The sequence below is a fragment of the Medicago truncatula genome, chromosome 1 (assembly GCF_003473485.1).
Source record: "Medicago truncatula cultivar Jemalong A17 chromosome 1, MtrunA17r5.0-ANR, whole genome shotgun sequence".
NCBI lineage: Eukaryota > Viridiplantae > Streptophyta > Magnoliopsida > Fabales > Fabaceae > Medicago > Medicago truncatula.
Genome location: NC_053042.1, coordinates 19,414,269 through 19,438,467, shown reverse-complemented (window position 1 = coordinate 19,438,467; position 24,199 = coordinate 19,414,269). Strand labels below are relative to the sequence as shown.

General features: G+C 34.4%; 1 protein-coding gene across 1 annotated transcript; it reads left to right on the top strand.

Moving 5' to 3' along the window:
• The first annotated feature begins 7,000 nt into the window (after nucleotides 1-7,000).
• Nucleotides 7,001-10,052, top strand: LOC25483195 (flavanone 3-dioxygenase 3). The gene is made up of 3 exons (XM_013611848.3): nucleotides 7,001-7,234; nucleotides 7,899-8,146; nucleotides 9,464-10,052. The coding sequence occupies exons 1-3, from the start codon at nucleotides 7,001-7,003 to the stop codon at nucleotides 10,050-10,052; spliced, it is 1,071 nt and encodes a 356-aa protein (XP_013467302.1).
• The last annotated feature ends 14,147 nt before the right edge of the window (nucleotides 10,053-24,199 follow it).

The window sequence follows — 24,199 nt, the reverse complement described above, 5'->3', positions numbered from 1 at the left end:
GGACAGAATTTTGGCAAGCCAGCCAAAAAAGAAATTTGTGCTTTTTCGGAGATTTTAATTTCCAAATTCAAGACCAAGAGGAAGAAGTTTGAACAATAGCAACCATGTTTGAATGGGATAGCAGCCAGGCATAATCACTCTTAGTAGTGTAGGCGCCTGTTGGATGCCCAAATGAAAGCATCATCTGGGGGGGGGGGGGTTGAACTTAATGTTCAAGTTGTTGATGGAATCAAATGCCGATGGGGGAAGTTGTGTGTATAAAACCTAAGAATGTAGGTCATTGGAAGAGAGCACATATTTGACAGTCAAGAGCAAATCATGTATGGCTATGTCCGGAACAATCGATCCTATGTGACCCAGACAAGACCAAAAGGAAGAACTACCTGAACCCGCACGCCAAGAAAAACCTTCTTTCAGAGCATTTTTAACATGAATGATTGAAGACCAAGTGCGAGAGTCTTTGGGTTGGGAAGTAGCATAAAGAATGTTTTATCTTTTAGAATTTGTCATATTCAATGCACATAGAATATCGAATGTGAACACCTCTCACAAGTGCGATTCAAACTTTAGTTTATTATGTTATGATATTCTAGCTCTTTCCTCTTGATCCAGCATCTTTTTTTAAAATATGGTTTTAGTCCCTGCAAATATGACTCGTTTTGGTTTTAGTCCCTGTAATAAAAAAATTGTTTTTGGTCCCTGCAAAATTTTTTGTTTTTAAAATAGTCCCTGACCCCATTTTTGTGATGATTTGCATACGTGGCACATGATGACTGAACCGATTTTGTAGTTTTTGGTCCCTGAGGGACTATTTTCAAAAACAAAAATTTTGCAGGGACCAAAAACAATTTTTTTTTACAGGAACTAAAACCAAAACGAGACATATTTGCAGGGACTAAAACCATATTTTAACCTTAAAATATATAGCTAAAAATAAATTAAAATTCACTTAAAATATAAAACTATAACTAAAAAAAATAAAATGTATAAAAAAAATTGTAACTAAAAAGAACCACAACGTTTAAAAACATTAGTTATTTTTCTTTCTTTTTTGTCAGAAACATACGTTTTTTTATTGACAATAGGTTCCCACATTAGTCATTAGTTGCCTAATGTTGATAGAGTTAAGATACTCCTTATTTATAATTCTCTCAATTTCTTTCATTTGAAGAGATAATAATATAAATATTTTTGAAAAAAATATAATAATTAATGGTGGTGGAACCCACTATCTATTTTTTTTATTTTCTTTTTATTTTTTATATCTACATCTTTTTAAATGACAATATCTTTTCATTTTAAACAAATGAAGATGATCCTTACTCCATTGATATAACTCGATTATATTTTTTATTTTTTTTTAACTATTTCAGTTAATTTCACATGTTATTCTTATGTACGGTAACTTCTAAAAAAAATTGGAAGCAAACAATTTGGAGAAATATTAATAGTGATGATTAATCAGAAAGGAACACCTATTGACAAATACTCACAATAATATAGAGAAAGAGACAATAATATTTTTTGCATCAAGTAATTTATAGTTACAGTATATTGATTTTCCATATGTTTTGTTTTATATTAATATTTAGAGTTGGAGGTCAAACCCAGACACTCCACTGCTTAATTTTTACAAATTGAATTCTAGTCGTTAAATTAACAAAAAATAATATCAAATGTGGACACCTCTTACAATTTAAATTCAAAATTCAGTTTATAATTATGATAATTTAACTCTTTCCTCTTGATCCCAATAATTTTGTATTTATACTCTGAATTAATACTGTACTAGTATTATGGAAGAGGAAGACAGTTTCCAAAAAGGGGGGGGAGGAGGCCTAATGGCTCCTTAAGTTTGGTGAGTTTTGGTCATTAGGGAGAAAATGACTTCCCAAAACTTAGCTCAATCTAGCATTAAAGAAAGAGACAGGAAATATGTACAAAAAAATCATTTGCTATTTTGGTGATAGTTAAACATAAGTTGATTTGGAAAATTATTTCAAGTCCACGCTTTATTTACAAAAAAGCCATCAACATTTAACCCTTGGTCTCCGTTCCATTTTTGCACTTTGTTTCACTTATAAAAGGAAAACCAGAGAAAGAAACTAAAGAAAATGAAAACTATTTCAAAAGTGTTGCTACCTCTCTCTTTAATAAGTTAGACTTTTTTCCTTCAAAAATAAAAGTTAGACTTTTATTTTTAAAAAGGTTAAAAAGATATTTCATCTGTCATAAATTACAAGTCGCTTTGAGAGAAAAAAAATATCTCAAATTATAATAGCATCTTTAATGGAGGTTCCTTTACTTAACATGGACATCTCTATGTTAAGGACCCTATTAGAGGGAAAAAAAAATGGGTACCTATTAGGTAACAAACAACTATATAAGGATTTTATCTCTTGACCAACTAACGAGTCTCACGTTCAAAAGAAGTAATAAAATATGTACAAGTTGATCCCACTTTCAAAATAAGTAATATTTTACGAGGTAATTTATAATTTAATAAATAAATTGCTTTTGTATAATGATATAAAGTTAGTGGGACTTATGTAAGTACTTTTTGTTAGAGTATATATTAATGTATTACCATTGAAGTCATTGCATTGAGTCTTTAACATATACTTTTATTAAAAAATTATAAATAAATAATGTGTATATGTGGGTCTATTTAAAGAGTCTTTATTAGTGTACTACCATTGTTGATGCTCTAAGTCGCTTTACAATGTCAATGCTCTAAGAGTAAATGGTCACTTTGATTCTTGACTCTGCAACTCATTGTCACAAAGGTCTCTGACTCAGGATTAAATATAAAGTTGTCTTTGAATGTGCACTTACGTTTATGCCTAGATTCAGGGCCGACCCTAAGCATAGGTCATGGGTGCGACGACATAGGGCCCAACCCTCTAGGGGCCCAAAAAAAATTCTTTTAAGGAGGGGGTGTATATATTGAAGCTTTATTTTTTAGGGGTGAATATAGTAAATGTATAAAAATGCCCCACCAGACTTAAGCCCAACAACTCTTTTCTCTCTCTCTCTCTCTCTCTTTTTTTTTTTTTTTTTTTTGCAAAACAACTTCAAAAGGCCACAAGTCCTAATAGACTTAACTCAAGCCGACCTTCAACTTTTTTTTTTTTTTAGAAAAAATTTCTTTTTTCACCCTCCTCACTCCTCAAGTGCCTTCAAATTGATCATTTTCTACGTTCGAATTTTATAATTCGAAGTAATTTAAAGAGACATAATACAAATTGTCAAGAATTGAACATATTTTACTATTTGATAAAAAATTCACAATACACTTAAATTAACATGATATTTATTACAACAAAATTATTTAATCAAGAATCAGCTAATTTTTTTTATTTGAAATGATTTTGCATCTCAGAATGCTCAAAGAAACTGAAATCTTATAACTTCCCAATAAAAGTGAAGCTTTTTTTGTTGATATTTTGTAAAACAATTGTAGATTCTCAATGGTAATCTATATATCCTACTTTTATTAAGCCTGATTTCGTTAGATATGTTTGATATGTCTGCATATCGTTTTACTTAGTTTTACTTAGGTTTGACTTCAAACTACTCAAGCACAACTGCAAGAGATTTTCTATGATCAAGAACTAAATCAAGAGACTTTTTATGCTCAAGCACAACTGCAAGAGACTTCTATTCAACAAAATTACAAAGAAATATGTTTGAGGTTGAACACTTGATATACAATCAGTGGTGTTCACAATACAAATCAGATAGAGACTCTTAAGACTCTAGAATTTCTAAAATATGAAAGTTGTTAATAAATTCTAAGTGAACTTTGATGTGGAACAATTTCAGCAGAGTTTTGGCACTTGTAAATTGTTGTATGAGTCTTGCAATTCTCTAAGTATCCACTCCTTTATATAGAGGTGTGAAAGAGACGTTGTTGATTGCCAGCACATCATAAAGAGTCGTTTGAAGCTTGATTAAATCACCAATGATCTATTGCCTGATTTGGTTATTGCCATGTGAATGATCAATTTCAAATCCATTCCAAGTATGGAGAAACACCGGTGCAGACACAACTGTTGTTCTTGTACTATTGCAGACATAAAACAAAGTAGTGGAGGTAGTGGTTGTACACTTCGTACAACTGTCCTTTTCCAACGTTCTCCAAAGACTAAGCATCCAATGCCTTCAAATTCTTTTGAATTAGCCGTTGCTTCTTGCTTCTAGTCTTCTGCAATGATAGGCGTGATTAACATCATTTAAACATCTTTTGAAACTTCAATCCTTTCAGCTTCTGAAGATCTTCAGAACTTCTGATGATGTCAGCCTCTGGTGAACTAGCTTCTGATGAGGTGCTTCTGATGACGTCAGCTTCTGATGTACTTCAGAACCACTTGTCTTCAGAACCTCTTTTCTTCAGATGCTTCATGCTTCCTTCTTGTTGATTCCATTGCTCTCATTTGTTCTTCCAGAACCTATGATTTAAAGAGACACAAAATTTTTGTCTATGGTCCTGCACACTTAAACAAATTTTAGCATATTCAATTGACAATTTTTAATACCTTGTTATCATCAAAACTCAAAGGATAATGTTAAACACATTTTGTTCCAACACATACAACTTCCAACTTACTGAATCAATTGCAAATATCATTTTAGAGTCTCCAAACCTCTCTCCATTTGTTCTTGATATTAAACACTTTTTCTAAGATCTTTGTGGATTTTGAGTCATAGATTGCTAGAGTGCTATAGGAGTTGTGCATTGGTTTCTTTCAAGGAACTTGATTGAGGATCAAGGGTCTAAATGAAAAAAGGTATTTCTTTCCACCTCCAAGGGGAAGTGTGGGGTCTTTCTAACTTCTCAAAGATTTAAGGGGATCCAAGCTTCCGACATATCAAAGAAGAATTCAATGTGAAGGAATTCCAAGGATTGCGTGGAAACTTGAGTTTCAAAGACTTGAAGGATTTCAAATTTCAAGAGTACTTGAAGATTGGTGGTGTTGTGGTTGCTTAGGATTGAAGATTAGCTTATCGAATGAATATTTTGTAATCATAAAAATTTGTAAGCATTTTTCAACATAGTGGAGGTCCTTGATATAGATGTTTACTAACAATAAGAGTGGCGGTATCTCGAAGCGAGGATGAAAAGGGGAACCACTATAAATCCTGGTGTTCTTCTCTTCCCTATCTTTTTTGATTCCTGCAGTTTTGATTACATATGAATTACTTGTTGAATACAACTTAATTTGATTGTGAACCTATCTTTTACTTTACTTAATCTCAATTACTTCAATTAAGATTCTTTCAATTTAAATTCTCACAATCAAGTTTCAAGTAATCGTCAAACAAGTTGATTCATATGTCTTGTGTTCCTTTGGTGTTAGTTTTCTTAATTGTTATTAGTTTTGGTTTAAGATTGTTTGGTTTTGCAATTTGGATGTATGTGTTGATTATTGACTTGCTATATAAGATTCATTATTTGAACCTCTCAATTCATCTTTGAATCTTCTTTGATATTCATTTTCTTAATCTTCTTATCATTAAACACACAAATTCAATAGTCATACTCTTATCAATTCACGCTTTCGCAAAGTCTTTTGAAAAATGAAAAATGATATTCACCCCCTCTAGTGTACTTTCTAGCTCGTCATATAGACTAACACTAAGAACATCTTTGAATCTCTCTACTCAACAAGTGAAAGAAGTCTAGGCTAACCACTACTAAAAAAACAAAAATTAGTGAGGAAAATTTAGTGAGGGAAAACATGAAATCCCTCTCTAATTTCGTCACTAAATTTTGCGACCAAAGAATATGTGAGGTATTTTATTTTTTTCGTCACTAATTTTCCTCGCTAATTTTGCTTTTCCTAGTAGTGTAACCTTCTAGTTCAACATTGCATTGTGCGGTCAAAATGCAGTTTTAGCTTGTCTTCCAAGCTGGATCGGAGGAAAAAGCAATTTTTCATTTCTTAATCACCAAGTAATGAAGCATATAAATAGAGACTCTTGCACACACTTTTAAAGTATATTGAACAGCTAATATAATAATATTAATGAAACACTTTAACATGAGGGATTTTTTTGATTAAGGAAGTGTATAATCAACGACTACTTTAAAATTTCGATATATTCAAAGACTATTATGACTACTTGTTACACATCTAGAGATATTAACCAAAAAATAAGCATAAAATCAGATAGCTACAAACAAAATCTAGTAACTATCCTTTAAAAAAATTCCTATAACAAGCCAATCAAGAACCAAGGTGTTATGGTATCAACGATGGTCAAATTAAATAAAAGTAAAGAAAGAATCATTTTCTTGAGAAGAAAATTGCTCATTTTTTTTTTTATGCAGAGCTAAATAAAAGAAATATATAAAAATTATATATCTAAAACATATATAAAATTAAATAAAAAATTTATATTTTAATTATGTAGTGGTATAACATATTCATTCAACAAAAAAAAAAACATTTTCTTAAAATTTTGCCCTGGTACAAACAACAACAAAAAAACAAATTATGACTTGATAAAAATAACCAGAAAAATTATGTTTATTTTTGAGATACAGTTTCATAACAAAAGAAAATTAAACTTTGGATAAACATAAGCATATGGCCGTCATACAATATTTAAGAACTCTAATAATAATAAATACCACCATCGTATTTTTGGTCACGATCTAAATACCACTATGAGCTCACTAAATTCATGCTTTGGTTTTAGCAACATTCTGGGCTAAGTGGTTTTGGCCCAATTGCATAGTATTTGACAGAACTATGAATGTTCTCTAGCTAGTTCAACATGGACCAAATTCATATCAATTTATTACAAAAGTCACTTCTTGTATTCTAGCTCTTATAATAGATTATCACAATCATTAATTTTCTAACGGTCTCAATTCAAAGCATATATAACTTGGTCATTAAGTTTTGGCTTCAAACTTGTGTTATATAAACCCTACGTAGTTTAGAGACATGTTATATATTTTTTTCTTCATTTGTGAATCACAATTTCACAAATGGAGAATGGTGAAAACCTAAGTTCATTCTATACTTTAGACAATGCTCAAGAGAAGAGTATCTCTCATGTCCCTCAAAATTTTGTAATTCCAAACATGCATAGACCAAATTTGGAAACAAAATATGCTAATCTTGCTGTTGTTGATATGGCTGCTCTTAAGAATGGCTCAGCATCAAGGTCTCGTGTTATTCAAGAAATTCGAGATTCATGTCGTCGTTTAGGTTTCTTTCAAGTAAGTTTCTTGATTTATTATTATCAGCAATACCAATTAATTAACTTCTTATAATAGCAATGTAGTCTTTGGATAAAAAATATAAATATAATGTAGACTTTGGTAATTGATTTGGGCTTGTACATGAGACACCCTATTTATTTTTCAAGAACCGTTTCTTTTTCAATCTAAATATTATAGTTATTTATATCCCCGTCAGCTTAGCTCAGTTGGTAGGGATATCACATTTTTATATGCAGAGGCCGGGGTTCGAATCCCGGACACTCCACTTCTCCACAATTAAATTGTGTGAGCGCTTTAGCCACTAGGCTATTTGACCAAAAAACATAAAATAAATATTATAGTTATTTAGATTAACTTTTATAATCTAAATGAATATACTTTGAATTTCTAGCATAGAAAATTTATATGTATAATGTTTTGTCTTCCCTTTTTTGGTGGTGTCTTGTCTTCGTTAAATAAATATTAATATTTCTCTCTATCTATTTTTAGGAGAAAAAAAAACCTTTGTCATCTCTTTCTGTGCATGCAAACTTTTGTATAGTCGGTTTGTGTACAAAAATTAATATACAAAGCCTTTTCAATCTCAACTATTAATTTTTTAATTAATCAAGAGCTATATGCACTTAAGCTTCTCATTTGTTTGAATTTGGAAACTTTTCAGGTTGTGAACCATGGTGTGAGTGAATCAGTGCTAGAGGAGGCTTTATCAGTGGCATCCAAATTTTTTGATTTGCCGACAAAAGAGAAAGTGAATTTGATGTCAAATGATGTTTACAAGCCAGTAAGATATTGCACAAGCATTAAAGATGGAGTTGATAAAGTTCAGTTTTGGAGGGTTTTTCTCAAACACTATGCTAACCCCTTAAAGGATTGGATTCATATGTGGCCAGAAAATCCATCAGATTACAGGTATTACATTCACTAAAAGGATAGCTCTCTTTTATTAATTTATAGGTCAAATGCATCTAAAGATCTTTAAGTTTTTCATTTTTTTTAAAGTTGTCTTTAAGTTTCAAAAGTTCCAAAAAAGTCCTTTTAGTTTTTGAATCGTTTCAAACAAGTCCTATTGTAGATAGCATAGTTGGTAATTGCTTCTTTGAACTCATCTTTGATACCAAATCTGGCTTCTAACACCCACTGAAAATTAGTCATCCTTTTAGGAATGACAAATGGTGGATAATGCTCTTTGTTGCTATCATCTAAATCATCACCATCATCCTCTAAAAGGACTTGTTTGAAACGATTCAAAAACTAAAAGGACTTGTTTGAGACTTTTGAAACTTAAATGACGACTTTGAAAAAAACGAAAAACTTAAAGGACCTTTAGATGCATTTACCTAATTTATACCATAAAACTATGCATGTGTTGTATAGTTTTGCCTACTCTTACATGCAAGTGTCTTTGTATATAAACTATTTTATTAAATTTAAAAGGATAGCTCTTTTTTTATTAATTTATACCATATATAGCACATGTGTAAGTGAACAATGGAACTCTACTAGTTTGCCCATGTTATACATTTACTCTAATAAATAAGTAATCGTATACCGTGACATCATCATATCATATCCATAACCATATGTCACGAGTTAGTTTGGTGGACTTCTAATATCAAAGTATTTTACATTAACATTCGAGCATTTTTTTTTTTTGACAAAAACATTCAAGCATGTGTTATTACATGACATTTCAACGCATTGTAGTCAAAATTTCAACTTAAATCTTAAAATTTAGATTTTTTTGACTTTATTCATCTTCAACGATTCAAATTGATAGCAAAACCCCCCAAAAAGCAAAATCCTAATGAAATTCTAGTAAAATCGCATCAAAATCGTGAAATTCATACGAAATTGCACGATTTTAAAGGGTTTTGAAGTCTATTGTCCATTTTTTTTAGCCATTTATGTATAAGTATTTTGTGGAATTTAAACTGAATCATTTATGACTATCTATAATTTATAATATATATTTAACATTATTTTCGTTTTGGTAAAATTCATCAATTTTGATTGCGATTCTACGATTTTTTACGATTTTTTTACTCTTCCCTTGTGATCTGAAGTGAAATCTCGATTTTGACAACTTTGTTTCTAAGTGTTTGACTTCTCAAACTGTTTTAATATTATAGTTAATTCTTATAAGATATATACTACAGTAAATTTGTTGTTCAAAATAAAAAAAAAATACTATTGAATTAATTAAAAAAAATCCTTCTAAATGTGCAGGGAAAAGATGGGAAGATATTGCCAAGAAGTGAAGAAAGTGGGCTTAGAGTTAATATCAACAATAATTGAAAGTCTTGAAATAAATCCATCATATCTAACAAAAAAGCTTGAAGATGGAATGCAAGTGATTGCAGTGAATTGCTATCCACCATGTCCACAACCAGATATTGCATTAGGCCTCCCACCACACTCTGACTATAGTTGCCTTACCATTCTATACCAAAGTTGTGAAGGACTACAAATAATGGATTTTGAGGACAAAACTTGGAAAGCAATACCACACATTCCTGGTGCACTTCAAGTGCATGTAGGTGACCATTTTGAGGTATTAAGCAATGGTTTGTACAAGAGTGTTGTCCATAGGGCTACCCTTAATAGGGACAAAACAAGAATCTCTATTACTAGTTTATTCAGTTTGGGAATGGATGATAAAATGGAGACTGCTAAAGAGCTTGTGGATGATCAAAACCCTAAGAAATATAGGGAAAGTAGCTTTAAAGATTTTCTTGACTTTCTGGCTACTAATGATATTTCTGAAGGGAAGAGCTTCATTGATATCCTCAAGATCAATAACGACAACCACTACTAAAAAAATAAAAATTAGTGAGGGAAATTTTGTGAGAGAAAACGTGAAATCCCTCTCTAATTCCGTTACTAAATTTTGCGACCATTAAATTTGTGAGGAATTTCATTTTTTCCATCACTAATTTCCCTCGCTAATTTTGCTTTTTCTGATAGTGAACTCTATGGTCTTTCAGTTTTAGTTATGATTTTCTCCCAATAAATTTGAGTGCAAGATTATGTAATAAAATGTTGGATTTCTTACATAACAATATACTATATAGGAAAAACAAATTATATTGTCCATTTTCAAATGAATGATTATAACATGATTTGTCCTTTAACTTATATGTGCTATAGTATTCATCACTGCATTCCAAAAATTCAGTAGCCATTGTAGTCAATATATTTTGGTTATTTGATTATGATCAAATGGTGATTATTTTGTGTTTGTGTTTTAAATCTAATTTTCTGAAACTAGTCAGTAAACTTCATCTTGTTTTTCATAAATCTGATGTCATTCCAAAAAAAAAAATTACTAAGGTGGCGAAAACTTTAGAGTAAGGGTGCGTTTGTTTCAACTTTAAAAAATAATTTTGGATTAAAAGAATCTAGAATTATTTTTTTTTAGAGATTATTTTAAAAAATCTAAAGCTATATTTGTTTGTTTGTTTACTAACATAAAAATTATTATGTTAAGATTTGAAGCACTTACACTTAAGTTCCTTGTATTTAGAAAAAAATAGATTTTGAAAAAGCTACTTAGAATAGCTTTTTATTTTTAGGCTAAAAATGATTTATTTTAAAATTTTTTAACAAACACAAAATAAAAAAAGTGATTTTTTAGCTAAAGATAGATTTCTTTTCAAAAAATCTCAAACAAACGGACCCTAACAGTGGAATGCAGGGTAGATGAAATCAAAAAACATGTGTTAACACAAACACAGTGGAATGCGGGGTAGATGAAATCAAAAAACATGTGTTAACACAAACACAACGATTACAGTAAATTATTGATGTGTTAGTGTATATGTCGTGTTTGGTATGTGTGTTTTATTGTATATAAATTTTGTTAGATGAGTTGTGATTTTAATTTGAAAATTTAGTGTTTTTTCTTTGTTCTTTTTTTGTGGTTACTTTTCTTTGTTATTTTGTATTCAATAACTTACTATTTTTTATAAAATATTTTAAATAAGTTAGAGTTCGGGTTAATATATTAAGAAATATATATATAGACAAAAATAAACAATATTCATTCAAAGTGATAGTATAAAACAGTAGGGTACATATTCTTACAAATACTGACGATGCAACATATTGCTTACAAATATTCAAGCCACCGAAATACTTATGTTTTCGGATCTGCAACATATTGACGATGCAAAAGTCATTGATTGAATATGCACTTGATCAAAACTAATCTTTTGACCTGAATTAAATTAACATTGCACTAAGACCGGTAATCAGAGCTACAACGCACAAATATAGGAAATAAAAAATACACCGTACAAAGATGAGAAATCAAAATAAACAAAGTTATGCTAGACGATGAAATCACCAAAACAAATGAAAGAAAATTGAAAGTATGTGAAAATCATTTATTTTGCTAAAAGAGAAATAAAAACAATTCAGAGGGGTGATTTTCGGCCAAAATTGACTCTAAATCACCCCTCTTTGGTAGATAAAGGAGAAGAAAAAAACAAGAAAAGAAAAGGACGAGAACGATGGTTATGGTTCAATTTCCTCTTGTTTCTTCCTTTCTTCACAAAGGCAGCCCATGGAGAAACCATCATTCAAAATATTCAAATAGGACCGGAAGATGAAGAGAGAATTGGACACATTCATTTCAAGGAGAAGCACAAATTCAGAATTAAGAATAGTTGAAAAGTAGAAGAAAAAATGAAGATGCAGTGATAGAGAGATGTTTGGCTCCTGCTGTTTCTTTCATTTGGAATTGCAACAATACTAGGGTTACATGTTACACCAATAAAAGTGGGCTTGGGCTACCCCTCCCAAGAAAAGTGGGCTTGGCGTGATACATACTTATAAGAGAAAATTGCTCTTCACTTCAAAAACGTCACAATGACACAAGTCCCCAACGGTAATTAACTACCGTTGGGATAACCGGCAGAAGTTGACTGCTGCTGGAGCCAGCGGTAGTTAACTGCCGTTGCTTTTTCCCCTCCAAAACCAGAAAAGCTCTACCTCCTATTCACTCATCACCTTACCTCACCATTACCTAAACTCAAAAAATCCTAATTTCAAAAATGTTGTGTCAAAATCTTGGTTCCAAATCATTGCTGATCGATTGCTAGGAGGTCTCTACACACAATATGCATCAAAAAACAGGTATTGAGAGTTTTAACTCGTTACATTTGATTGGTTTTGCTGGTTTTTTTTGTTCTGTCACGAACTGCAGCGGCTGTTAACTGCCGCTGGACACTTAGAAATTTTGTAAAAACTTCATTTGGCAGTGCTACTGCCTAAAAAAGATTTTTCCCAATTTTTTTTTCTTTTGTTTTTTTGGTGTGTTTATGTTATTATATGATATTAGATACATGTTTATTAATTAATTTTGCAATTATATGTTGTTTATTTATATATATGGTTGAGAATGCGGATGATAATCTGGGTGATCGAAAACCTAGTGTTGTCGATTCCGTTAAGGTTGAAGCTCACATTAAGGTTGAAGCTTTCGTGAAGGTTGAAGCATCCGTTAAAGTTGAGGCTTCAAGCGTCAATCCCCATGTGTGGAAATTTCGTGACAACGAAGTGGACACAACTCATTTCTTTTCGACCCGAGATACTTGGAAAGATAAAGACGGATTGCTCGGTTGGATCCGTCGACAAGCAAATAGGGCTGGATTTACGGTTATCATTAGAAGCTTTTGTGGGGGTAGAAATACTATGTTGGAGTTGCTTTGTGAACGGAGCGGCGAGCACAAAGTACCAAATAGAAAAGTGAAGCATGAAGTAACGAGATCAAGAAAATGTGGGTGTTTGTTGAAGGTGCGTGGATATGTCGTCAGGGAAGAAAGTGCTTGGAAATTGGCTATTCTTAATGGTGTTCACAACCATGAGATGGTGCCGTATGTAGCAGGGCACCTTCTTGCCGGAAGATTAATGGAGGACGACAAGAAGATTGTACATGACTTGACTGATTCTTCGGTGAAACCAAAAAATATTTTGACAAAATTTGAAGAATAATTTTGGTCTCATCCAACATCGGTAAAGTTGTTTAACAATTTTCCGATTTTTTTGATAATGGATTCCACGTACAGAACTAACTTGTATAAGATGTCATTGTTTGAAATAGTTGGAGTCACCTCAACCTATTTGACATATTCTGTTGGTTTTGCATTTATGACGTTGGAGAAGGTGGATAACTTTACTTGGGCTTTGCAAATGTTGCTTAAACTTCTTGAACCAAAAAGTGATATGCCTAAGGTGGTAGTGTCCGACAGGGACACAAGTATGATGAATGTCGTAGAAAATGTTCTCCCCGATAGTAGTGCAATACTTTGTTATTTTCATGTTGGGAAAAATGTTAGAGCAAGAATCATCACCGATTGCAAAGTTAAACAAAATGTTGTTGTGGTGGATGGGCAAAAGAAGATTGTCGACGAGGAGAAGCATAGTAAGTTAGTTGATACCATATTTGATGCATGGGAAAAATTGGTTGAATCTCCTACTCAAGAGTTATATGCGGGTAATCTAGTGAAATTCCAAGATGCTTGTAAGGATTATCCAAAGTTTCTTCACTATGTTGAAACTACCATTTTGATGCCTTTTAAGGACAAACTAGTGAGGGCATGGACGAACCTTGTGTTACGGTCTTGGAACATAGGTACAAAGATGTCACTTTGTACTCCGGGTTGGGGGGTCACATGTCTAGACAAGCCATGAACTTTATTTTTGTGGAAGAAGAGCGTGCTAGGAAAACCTTGTGCATCGAGAAGAAAACTTGTGGTTGTGATCAAATGACTTCGTATGGCCTACCTTGTGCATGCTTCATTTCTATGAAAATCCGTCACAACAAGCCCATTTGATTGGATGAGATACACCCGTATTGGCATAAGTTGTATATGGGTGAAGAAGAAAGTAATGAAGATTTGTTTTCGGTCGCTGAGGAGTGGCGTGGTATCCAAGAACGTCTCGAAAGAGTTCCGTTCCAAATGAAACTAGAAATCAAAGAGGGTTTGCGGTTGTTAGCGTTTCCGGAGAGCACAATGTTGTCACACCTGCAAGAAAGGTGCCAACCAAAGCAGCTCCCAAAAAAATCAAAACTACACCAAAAACAACATGTAGGATCCCATCTTCGTGGGAGACTATTGATTCTCAACATCCGGAAATTCAATCTTCACCACGAAAAAAATCTTCACAACTTAAAAGAAAAGGTGCTCGCATTAGCATTTCTCCTATTCCGGTTCCTAAGCCTAGCTTGGTTTCAAGAAATTATGATTCATTGAGTCCTATGTATTACATGCCAAAATTCATGAGACCATACATTGAGGGAATTGTGAATGGTATTGGCGATGGACATTGTGGGTTTAGGGCTATAGCCGAATGCGTGGGTTTGACGGAAGAAAGTCAAGTTATGGTGTGGAGAGCACTTATTAAAGAGTTGAAAGCGCATAGGAACAAATATATCGAGATATATGGGAGCGCGCACCGTTACAACTACATCTTGGATGGATTGCATCCTCCCAAAAATGCTAGTAGTTTTGCACCTCCTGACAAATTGTTGACATTGCCGGATATGAGACACATCGTTGCATCTTGTTACAATAGGCCGGTAGTGGAGATGACTACCCTTGATATTGGAGTCTCCGAGACTTTTTTCCACTTAGAGGTAAGCCTCTGATGAGTCAATAATTATATGTTTTAGCTTAGTATTTAGTTTCGTTTTAATTAGATTTAAGTTTATTTATTTTAATATTATTTCCTTTTTGAGCTATTTTACTTCAATTGCATATTATTATATTTCAGGAATGAATATTTGATGGATTGAGTCTTGGAGCAAAAGAAAGGGGTTTTGGAGCTGATTCGGTGCAAAAATACGAAGATTCGAAGACAAAAATATATCTCCTTCAAGTCAGAAGCTTGGCACGGCCCGTGCTAGGCTTGTCACGGTCGTGCCACCTCCCATAACTGCTTTTGCTTGTGGAACATTCTAGTGATGTAATTACTTAGATTCTAAGTCGAATGTAAACTATAAATAGAGTAGCTAGCCATCACAAATATTCATCTTTTCTTTGGAATTCAATAAGTGAAAATTGTCTTTCTAATAAAAGTTCTTTTCTTTTACTTTCTTGTTATTTACTTTTATGCTTTCTCTCTTCTTCTCCATGTCTACGATGAACATGAGTGAGTAGACTTCTTGTCTTGGGATTGTTGGATAAGTCTAAATGACATAATCCTAATCAAACCAAGCTTTTAAACCTTAATCCTATGTAACCCTAATCTATAATCTAAATTCACCGCTTTAACATGAATTAACCATTATCAAACTGTGGAAACGAAAGTGGAGGGTTTGATAATTGTTAATCCATCATCTCAAATATCAATTCATAAAACGAAAGTGGAACATTGATATTCGAACAAGTGAATTTAGACAAAGATTGTAAAGGCAGCGAAATAGTCTTTACAATCTTTGAGACATATAGTTTCGAACTTCAAGGATTCTAAATTGTAATCAAGTCAGCAAAATAGGCTTGGTTGCAACTTAGGACCAAAATCTAATAGTAATCAGGTCAGCGAAATAGGCTTGGTTTCTAGAGGAACAAAAGAGAAACTGTCTTTAGAAGTTAGGTCTAACATAAGGTTATAAGTTTACAAGTTTGGTTTGTGAAGGACTTGTCAGTTAGATGAACCAATGATCCCAAGGTTCCTTTTATTATATTATCTTTTCAACCGTTTGAAAACCCCAACTTTACATCTTGATTCTCTTCTAATCACCAACAAAATTTAATTGAATTAAACATCTCCCTCTCGGAACGATACTCTTATTTTACTACTTCGATAGAACTGTACACTTGCGGTTTTATCCCATCAGTCTCCGGTTAATCCGAAAAGCAACATGATTTGCCTTGGTTTAATCTCAAATCATTTTGTCCTTCTTTCGTTGAAAGATGGTTGCCCACTACCTCCATCATCCACGGAGTGGAGAAATCACAGGAGCAATGAAGCGGCAACATGGGATCATGAATTCTTGGATCAACATGATCGTTTCCGAACACTCATGGAGATTGAGCTAAAAGAGAAACCGGTTCCACCAAAAAAACCAACAAATCAAGAAGCAAACGCCGAATTTGAAGATGTTCTGGAACATTTAGATGATTTACTTTTATTAGATGAAATATGACACTTTTTGGTCGGTGTTAATCCGTTTTTTGGTCGATACACGCCGAAGTATTTTTTGGGATATATAATGTAATGACCAATTTTTTGGCTAATATGTAACTACCCTTTAACTAATTATATATATATATATATATATATATATATAAATATATTTGAGCTTCACATTTATTATAAATTAATATACTTTATGTGTAATGTGTTGCATAATGTCGAAAATTTGACGAATTTCAAACAATTGTGAAACATTAACACATTATCGGTTTTGTGAATGTTACCGAATAATTGATAAACTATAAAATGTTGATGTTTGTGATTGCTGGATGTTGTTGTTTCGGTTTGATTTCATGCGGAATTGCCGGTTGAAATTACAGGTACAAATAGACCAAAATGGCTGGAAAAACCATTGCAGACTGCACAAGTTCTGTTTACCGGTGTGAATGGCTGTTAACTGTCGATGGGGCTATTAGGTAATTTTCATGTGTCATTGTGAACTTTTGTATGTCAGAAAAGCAATTTTCCTTATAAGATTATAACTTTTTTTTTTGGTTAATATATTATGTGAATATTGTAAGTTGTAGAAAATGATGTTATTCATGTCATTCGAGTTGTTGTATTAAAATTGTGTTAACACATAAGTATTTACGCAAGTTGTCATTGTTGTTGTCGTTGCCGCTGATGTCGTGAATGTCGTTAAAGTTGAAAGTTGTCGTTGATGTCGTTTGTAACGCCCACTTTCGTTTAATTGTTTATTTAATCGAGTTTAGGCAATTATATTATATTTATATAATATATGTGCGAGTTTTGGTAAGTTTTGTTGATTTAAGACAATTAAGATGATTTGATGATTTATTAAGATTATGAGACTTATTTTATTGTTAAATAAAATAAGATTTGTTAAGAAAATAAAAATATAAAAAATATTTAGCTGAGGGCTGTTTTGAGATTTTAGAGAGTTTTGGGGGAGAAAGTGAGATAAGATAAGATATTAGGAAGAGGTATAAAAGAGATAGACCTAGTTTTAGAAAAAAACATTGCACGTACGATTGTTTTTGGAAAAGAAGGAAAACCAAGAGAAAGCTAGAGAGAGGGCTGCGATTTCTTCAATACAAAGTAAGGGTGAGACTATTAATTCAGTATTGTTAATTGATATAGTTCTGATGAATAATTGACAAAGTTAGGATTGATTTAGAGAAGTTTTGAAATTAGGTCAAATCCCTAAAATTGATGATCAAACGGTAAAACTGAGTTAGATTGATGTAGGAACTGTCCTATAACCTTAGAATATGTTTAGGATGAATTCTGGAATTGATATTAGGCTTAGAACCTTGTTAGTTGATGAAAATTGTGTGAAAACTGCATTCTGTCCGAGCCAAAATTCATCGCTCGCCATAGCGAGCTATGACCCTCGCCTCGCGAGTGATGATGATCATCGCTCGCCACGCGAGCCATTCCCTTCGCCTCGCGAGTTACATGTCGTAGCTCGCCACAGCGAGCAACCCTACTCGCCATAGCGAGCTTGACCAGAGAGCATGTCATTTTCTGAGTTTTTGACTTTTGAGTTGAACCTTAGATGCCTTTGAGTACCTTTAGGTGCCTACTATTGATTAGGGAATGATTTAGAACGAGATTGAACCTGGAACAACCTTAGTTGGGAATATGGCTTGTACTCGCCATGGCGAGCAGATGCTCTTGCCTCGCGAGCACTTCAAGAACTGAGTGCTTTTGAGGATTGCGAGACCTGAGCTGTTTGGATTGGTTAGGAAAGGAACTTTAGGTGCTAGTGAGACCTATTAGAGATATTAACTGAGAATTGTGAAGCCTTTATGAATTGTTAAGAGATTATGAAAAGAAATATGGAATAATTGCCTTTACTTGAATTATTGTTGAATGATCAAGAAATTGTTGATAATGATTTGTTATTAAGCTTGATGTGATTTGATTATGCTGAAAATGTTATTTAACTAAGTTGCATTTTTATGAATAAGCTGATGATGAACTCTAAATTATTGGATGTATAAGTGATAAGTTGATTAAGATGTTTTGTTATTAGAGTCCATGCATTAGCATTCATTGAGTCTTGTCCTCACCATGATAGGAGCTTTGTCCTCCGCACGATGAAAGTGTATTAATACTTTTGATGACGATTGGTACTACATGCATATAAGTGTCTAAGTTGCATTGTCGCATTTGTCGAGTTTAAAGATGTTTATGTTGTTGATGATGAATGAAGTTGTGATTATGTGATACATGTTTATCAAAGATGCAATGTTGATTAAGACTGATTATGATGTTAATTATGATTTGTATTATATTGATTAATAATATTGTGTTAAGAAATCTCACCCCTTCTGCTTGAAAATGTTGCTCTTCGTATGAGTAACTTGCAGGTGATCGTGCTTAAGTGTGCAGTTTGCTGTTGTGAGTGGCCTTGCCTCACTGAGTCGTCTAGGTCGCTCTGATACGTAACGGGATGGGGTTATATGTCATGCATGCTTCATTCTTTTACGTGAACTATTACATTATGTTATGTTATTGTTTAACTGTTGAGATATTTTGATGGGGCCTGAGTGCCAAAACGATTTTATGGTTTATGAGATAATTTTCTGCTGCACTGTTTAAGTATTTGGTTAAATTGTTATTTAACTGATATTGTATTATGTTAAATGTGATATCCCGTTTGTTTATGTTGTTTACTCTGATAAATGTTTTAGAAATTTTTATATTGGGAAAACGGGGTGTTACAATTGGTATCAGAGCAGGTCGGTTCGTCCGGTCAATTAGAAGAGTCTTGTCGAGTCTTAGTAATATTTTTATTACTATCTTATGTTGTTGTTGCTGATTGTTGTAGAATATCAGAAATGGCTGGAAGGAATGATGCTGCGTTAGCTGCTGCTCTACAAGCTGTTGCCCAAGCTGTGGGACAACAACCTAACGTGAATGCTGGTGTAAATGCTGAGACTAGGATGTTGGAGACGTTCATGAGGAATCATCCTCCAACCTATAAAGGAAGATATGACCCCGATAGAGCCCAGGCGTGGCTTAAAGAGACTGAGAGGATTTTCCGTGTGATGCAGTGCACCGAGGTCCAGAAAGTACGATTTGGTACTCATCAGCTAGCTGAGGAGGCTGATGATTGGTGGGTTAGTCTGCTACCTAACCTTGAGCAAGATGGAGCTGTTGTGACTTGGGCTGTGTTCAGGAGAGAGTTCCTGAGAAGATACTTTCCGGAAGATGTTCGCGGGAAGAAGGAGATCGAGTTCCTTGAGCTGAAGCAAGGAAACATGTCTGTGACAGAGTATGCTGCCAAGTTTGTGGAGTTGGCAAAGTTCTATCCGCATTATGCTGCTGAGACTGATGAGTTCTCGAAATGCATCAAGTTCGAGAATGGTTTGAGGCCCGACATCAAGAGGGCGATCGGATACCAACAGATCCGAGTTTTCGCTGATTTAGTGAATAGCTGCAGAATCTACGAGGAAGATACTAAGGCTCATTACAAGGTTGTTAATGAGCGGAAGACCAAGGGCCAGCAGAGTCGCCCTAAGCCTTATAGTGCCCCTGCTGATAAGGGCAAACAGAGAATGGTCGATGATAGGCGGCCTAAGAAGAAAGATGCTCCAGCTGAGATTACTTGTTTCAATTGTGGTGAGAAAGGCCACAAGAGTAATGTTTGTCCCGTAGAGATCAAGAAATGTGTCCGGTGCGGCAAAAAGGGTCATATTGTAGCTGATTGCAAGCGTAATGATATTGTGTGCTTCAATTGCAATGAAGAGGGTCATATTGGTTCCCAATGCAAGCAGCCTAAGAGGGCGCCTACTACGGGTCGAGTTTTTGCTCTGGCTGGTACTCAGACAGAGAATGAGGATCGTTTGATCAGAGGTACTTGCTATATTAATAATACTCCTTTAGTTGCTATTATTGATACTGGTGCCACACATTGCTTTATTGTTTTCGATTGTGTTTGCTTTGGGTCTTGATTTGTCTGATATGAATGGAGAGATGGTTGTCGAAACTCCAGCTAAGGGTTCGGTGACTACTTCTCTCGTATGTTTGCGATGTCCTTTGTCTATGTTTGGTCGTGATTTTGAAATGGATTTAGTTTGTCTACCTTTGAGCGGTATGGATGTGATTCTGGGTATGAATTGGTTAGAGTACAACCATGTTCATATCAATTGTTTTAGCAAGACAGTGTATTTCTCTTCCGCTGAAGAGGAAAGCGGTGCAGAGTTCTTATCTACTAAGCAGCTGAAGCAAATGGAACGCGATGGTATTTTGATGTTTTCGTTGATGGCTTCTTTATCTATTGAGAATCAAGCAGTGATTGATAAGCTACAAGTGGTATGCGACTTTCCTGAAGTTTTTCCAGATGAAATTCCTGATGTGCCTCCAGAGAGGGAAGTCGAGTTTTCTATTGATCTTGTTCCTGGAACGAAGCCAGTGTCGATGGCACCTTATCGTATGTCTGCTTCCGAGTTAGCTGAATTGAAGAAACAGTTAGAAGATTTGCTTGAGAAGAAATTTGTTAGACCAAGTGTTTCACCTTGGGGAGCGCCAGTTTTGCTAGTAAAGAAGAAAGATGGTAGCATGAGATTGTGTATTGACTATCGTCAGTTGAACAAGGTAACTATCAAGAATAGGTATCCACTTCCGAGAATTGATGATTTGATGGATCAGTTAGTGGGTGCAAAAGTTTTCAGCAAGATTGATTTGAGATCAGGGTATCACCAGATTAAAGTGAAAGATGAAGATATGCAGAACACAGCTTTCAGAACGCGTTATGGTCACTATGAATATAAAGTTATGCCTTTCGGTGTGACCAATGCACCTGGAGTGTTTATGGAGTATATGAATCGCATCTTCCATACATTTTTGGATCGGTTCGTAGTTGTGTTTATCGACGACATTTTGATTTACTCCAAGACTGAAGAAGAACATGCTGAGCATCTGAAGATTGTCTTGCAAGTGTTGAAAGAGAAGAAACTTTATGCTAAATTGTCTAAGTGTGAATTCTAGTTGAAAGAAGTAAGTTTTCTTGGCCATGTTATTTCTGGTGATAGCATTGCAGTGGATCCGTCTAAAGTTGAAGCGGTATCGCAGTGGGAGACTCCTAAGTCAGTCACAGAGATTAGAAGTTTCTTGGGTTTAGCTGGTTACTAGAGAAGGTTCATTGAAGGATTTTCCAAGTTAGCACTTCCGCTAACGCAGTTGACTTGTAAAGGTAAAACTTTTGTGTGGGATGTTCATTGTGAGAACAGTTTCAGTGAATTGAAGAAACGTTTGACGACTGCTCCAGTTTTGATTTTGCCGAAGTCCGACGAGCTTTTTGTGGTGTATTGTGATGCGTCCAAGTTGGGTTTAGGCGGTGTACTTATGCAAGATGGTAAAGTGGTAGCTTATGCCTCAAGACAGTTGAGAATTCATGAGAAGAATTATCCGACGCATGATTTAGAGTTGGCGGCTGTAGTCTTTGTATTGAAAATATGGAGACATTACTTGTATGGTTCAAGGTTTGAGGTGTTTAGCGATCACAAGAGTTTGAAGTATTTGTTCGATCAGAAGGAATTGAATATGAGACAGCGTAGATGGCTAGAAATGTTGAAAGATTATGACTTTGGTTTGAATTATCATCCAGGTAAAGCTAATGTTGTTGCAGATGCTTTGAGCAGGAAGACATTGCATATGTCCGCTTTGATGGTCAGAGAGTTCGAGTTACTTGAACAGTTCAGAGATTTGAGTTTAGTTTGTGAATGGTCACCTCAGAAAGTGAAACTGGGAATGCTGAAGATTGATAGTGAATTTCTGAAGAGTATCAAAGAGGCACAGAAAGTTGATGTCAAGTTTGTAGATTTGTTGGTTGTTAGTAATCAGACTGAAGACGGTGACTTTAAAGTCGACGATCACGATGTGTTGAGATTCCGAGGTCGGATTTGCATTCCTGACGATGCAGAGATGAAGAAAATGATTCTTGAAGAGAGTCATAGAAGTAGCTTGAGTATTCATCCGGGAGCTACGAAGATGTATCACGATTTAAAGAAGATTTTCTGGTGGTCTGGTTTGAAATGAGATGTGGCACAGTTCGTGTATTCCTGTTTAGTTTGTCAGAAGTCAAAGATTGAGCATCAGAAACCTGATGGTATGATAGTATCTCTAGATGTGCCAGAATGGAAATAGGATAGTATATCCATGGATTTTGTGACGAGTTTGCCGAATACTCCTAGAGGGAACGACGCAATTTGGATAATCGTTGATAGATTGACGAAGTCGGCTCATTTTCTACCGATTAATATTAGTTTTCCTGTTGCTTAGCTGGCAGAGATTTATATCAAGGAGATCGTGAGGTTACATGGTGTTCCTTCGAGTATTGTATCAGATAGAGATCCAAGATTTACTTCTAGATTTTGGAAAAGTTTGCAAGAGGCTTTGGGTTCGAAATTGAGATTGAGTTCGGCTTATCATCCGCAGACAGATGGTCAGTCGGAGAGGACAATTCAGTCGTTAGAAGATTTGTTGAGAGTGTGTGTTCTTGTGCAAGGAGGAACTTGGGATAATCATCTTCCGTTGATCGAGTTCACATACAATAATAGTCATCATTCTAGTACTGGGATGGCACCTTTTGAGGCTTTGTATGGTCGGAGATGCAGAACTCCGTTGTGCTGGTTTGAGTCAGGTGAAAGAGTGGTCTTAGGACCCGAGATTGTTCAGCAGACTACTGAGAAAGTTAAGATGATTTAAGAGAAAATGAAAGCGTCGCAGAGTCGACAAAAGAGTTATCATGATAAGCGCAGGAAGGATCTTGAGTTTCAGGAAGGAGACCACGTGTTTTTGAGAGTCACTCCTGTGACCGGTGTTGGACGTGCCTTGAAGTCAAAGAAGTTGACCCCGAGATTTATTGGTCTGTATCAGATATCGGAAAGAGTTGGAACGGTGGCGTATCGAGTGGCTTTACCACCGCATCTTTCGAATTTGCACGATGTTTTCCATGTGTCGCAACTTCGGAAGTATGTTCCGGATCCATCTCATGTGATCCAAAGTTATGATGTGCAAGTCAGAGACAACCTTACGGTAGAGACTTTACCGGTGAGGATTGATGATCGTAAAGTGAATACGTTGAGAGGCAAGGAAATACCCCTTGTTAGAGTCGTTTGGACTGGAGCGACTGGTGAAAGCTTGACGTGGGAGCTTGAGAGTAAGATGCTGGAGTCTTATCTAGAGTTGTTTGCTTGAGGTAAATTTTCGAGGACGAAAATCTTTTAAGTGGGGGAGAGTTGTAACGCCCACTTTCGTTTAATTGTTTATTTAATCGAGTTTAGGCAATTATATTATATTTATATAATATATGCGCGAGTTTTGTTAAGTTTTGTTGATTTAAGACAATTAAGTTGATTTGATGATTTGTTAAGATTATGAGACTTATTTTATTGTTAAATAAAATAAGATTTGATAAGAAAATAAAAATATAAAAAATATTTAGTTGAGGGCTGTTTTGAGATTTTAGAGAGTTTTGGGGGAGAAAGTGATGAGTCATTTATATGCTATTATAATATGCTTTTTAGTTTAGTTTTATTTAGATTTTATATTATTTTATATTAGTATTATTTCCTTTTTAGGATAGTTTACTTTAAATTGCAATTTATTATATTTCAGGGAAGAATATTGGATGGATTGAGTCTTGGAGCAAAAGAAAGGGATTTGGAGCAAATTGGACACGAAAATACGAAGATTGGGAAACAAAATATATCTCCCACAAGTCAGAAGCCTGGCACGGCCCGTGCTAGCCTTGGCACGGCCGTGCCACCCTCCAGAGACCTTTTGCTG

Coding starts and splice junctions, on each gene's coding strand:
- LOC25483195 (XM_013611848.3), top strand. CDS start 7,001: ATGGAGAATGGTGAAAACCTAAGTTCATTCTATACTTTAGACAATGCT. Junction 7,235..7,898: donor GTCGTTTAGGTTTCTTTCAA/GTAAGTTTCTTG, acceptor GAAACTTTTCAG/GTTGTGAACCATGGTGTGAG. Junction 8,147..9,463: donor GAAAATCCATCAGATTACAG/GTATTACATTCA, acceptor CTAAATGTGCAG/GGAAAAGATGGGAAGATATT.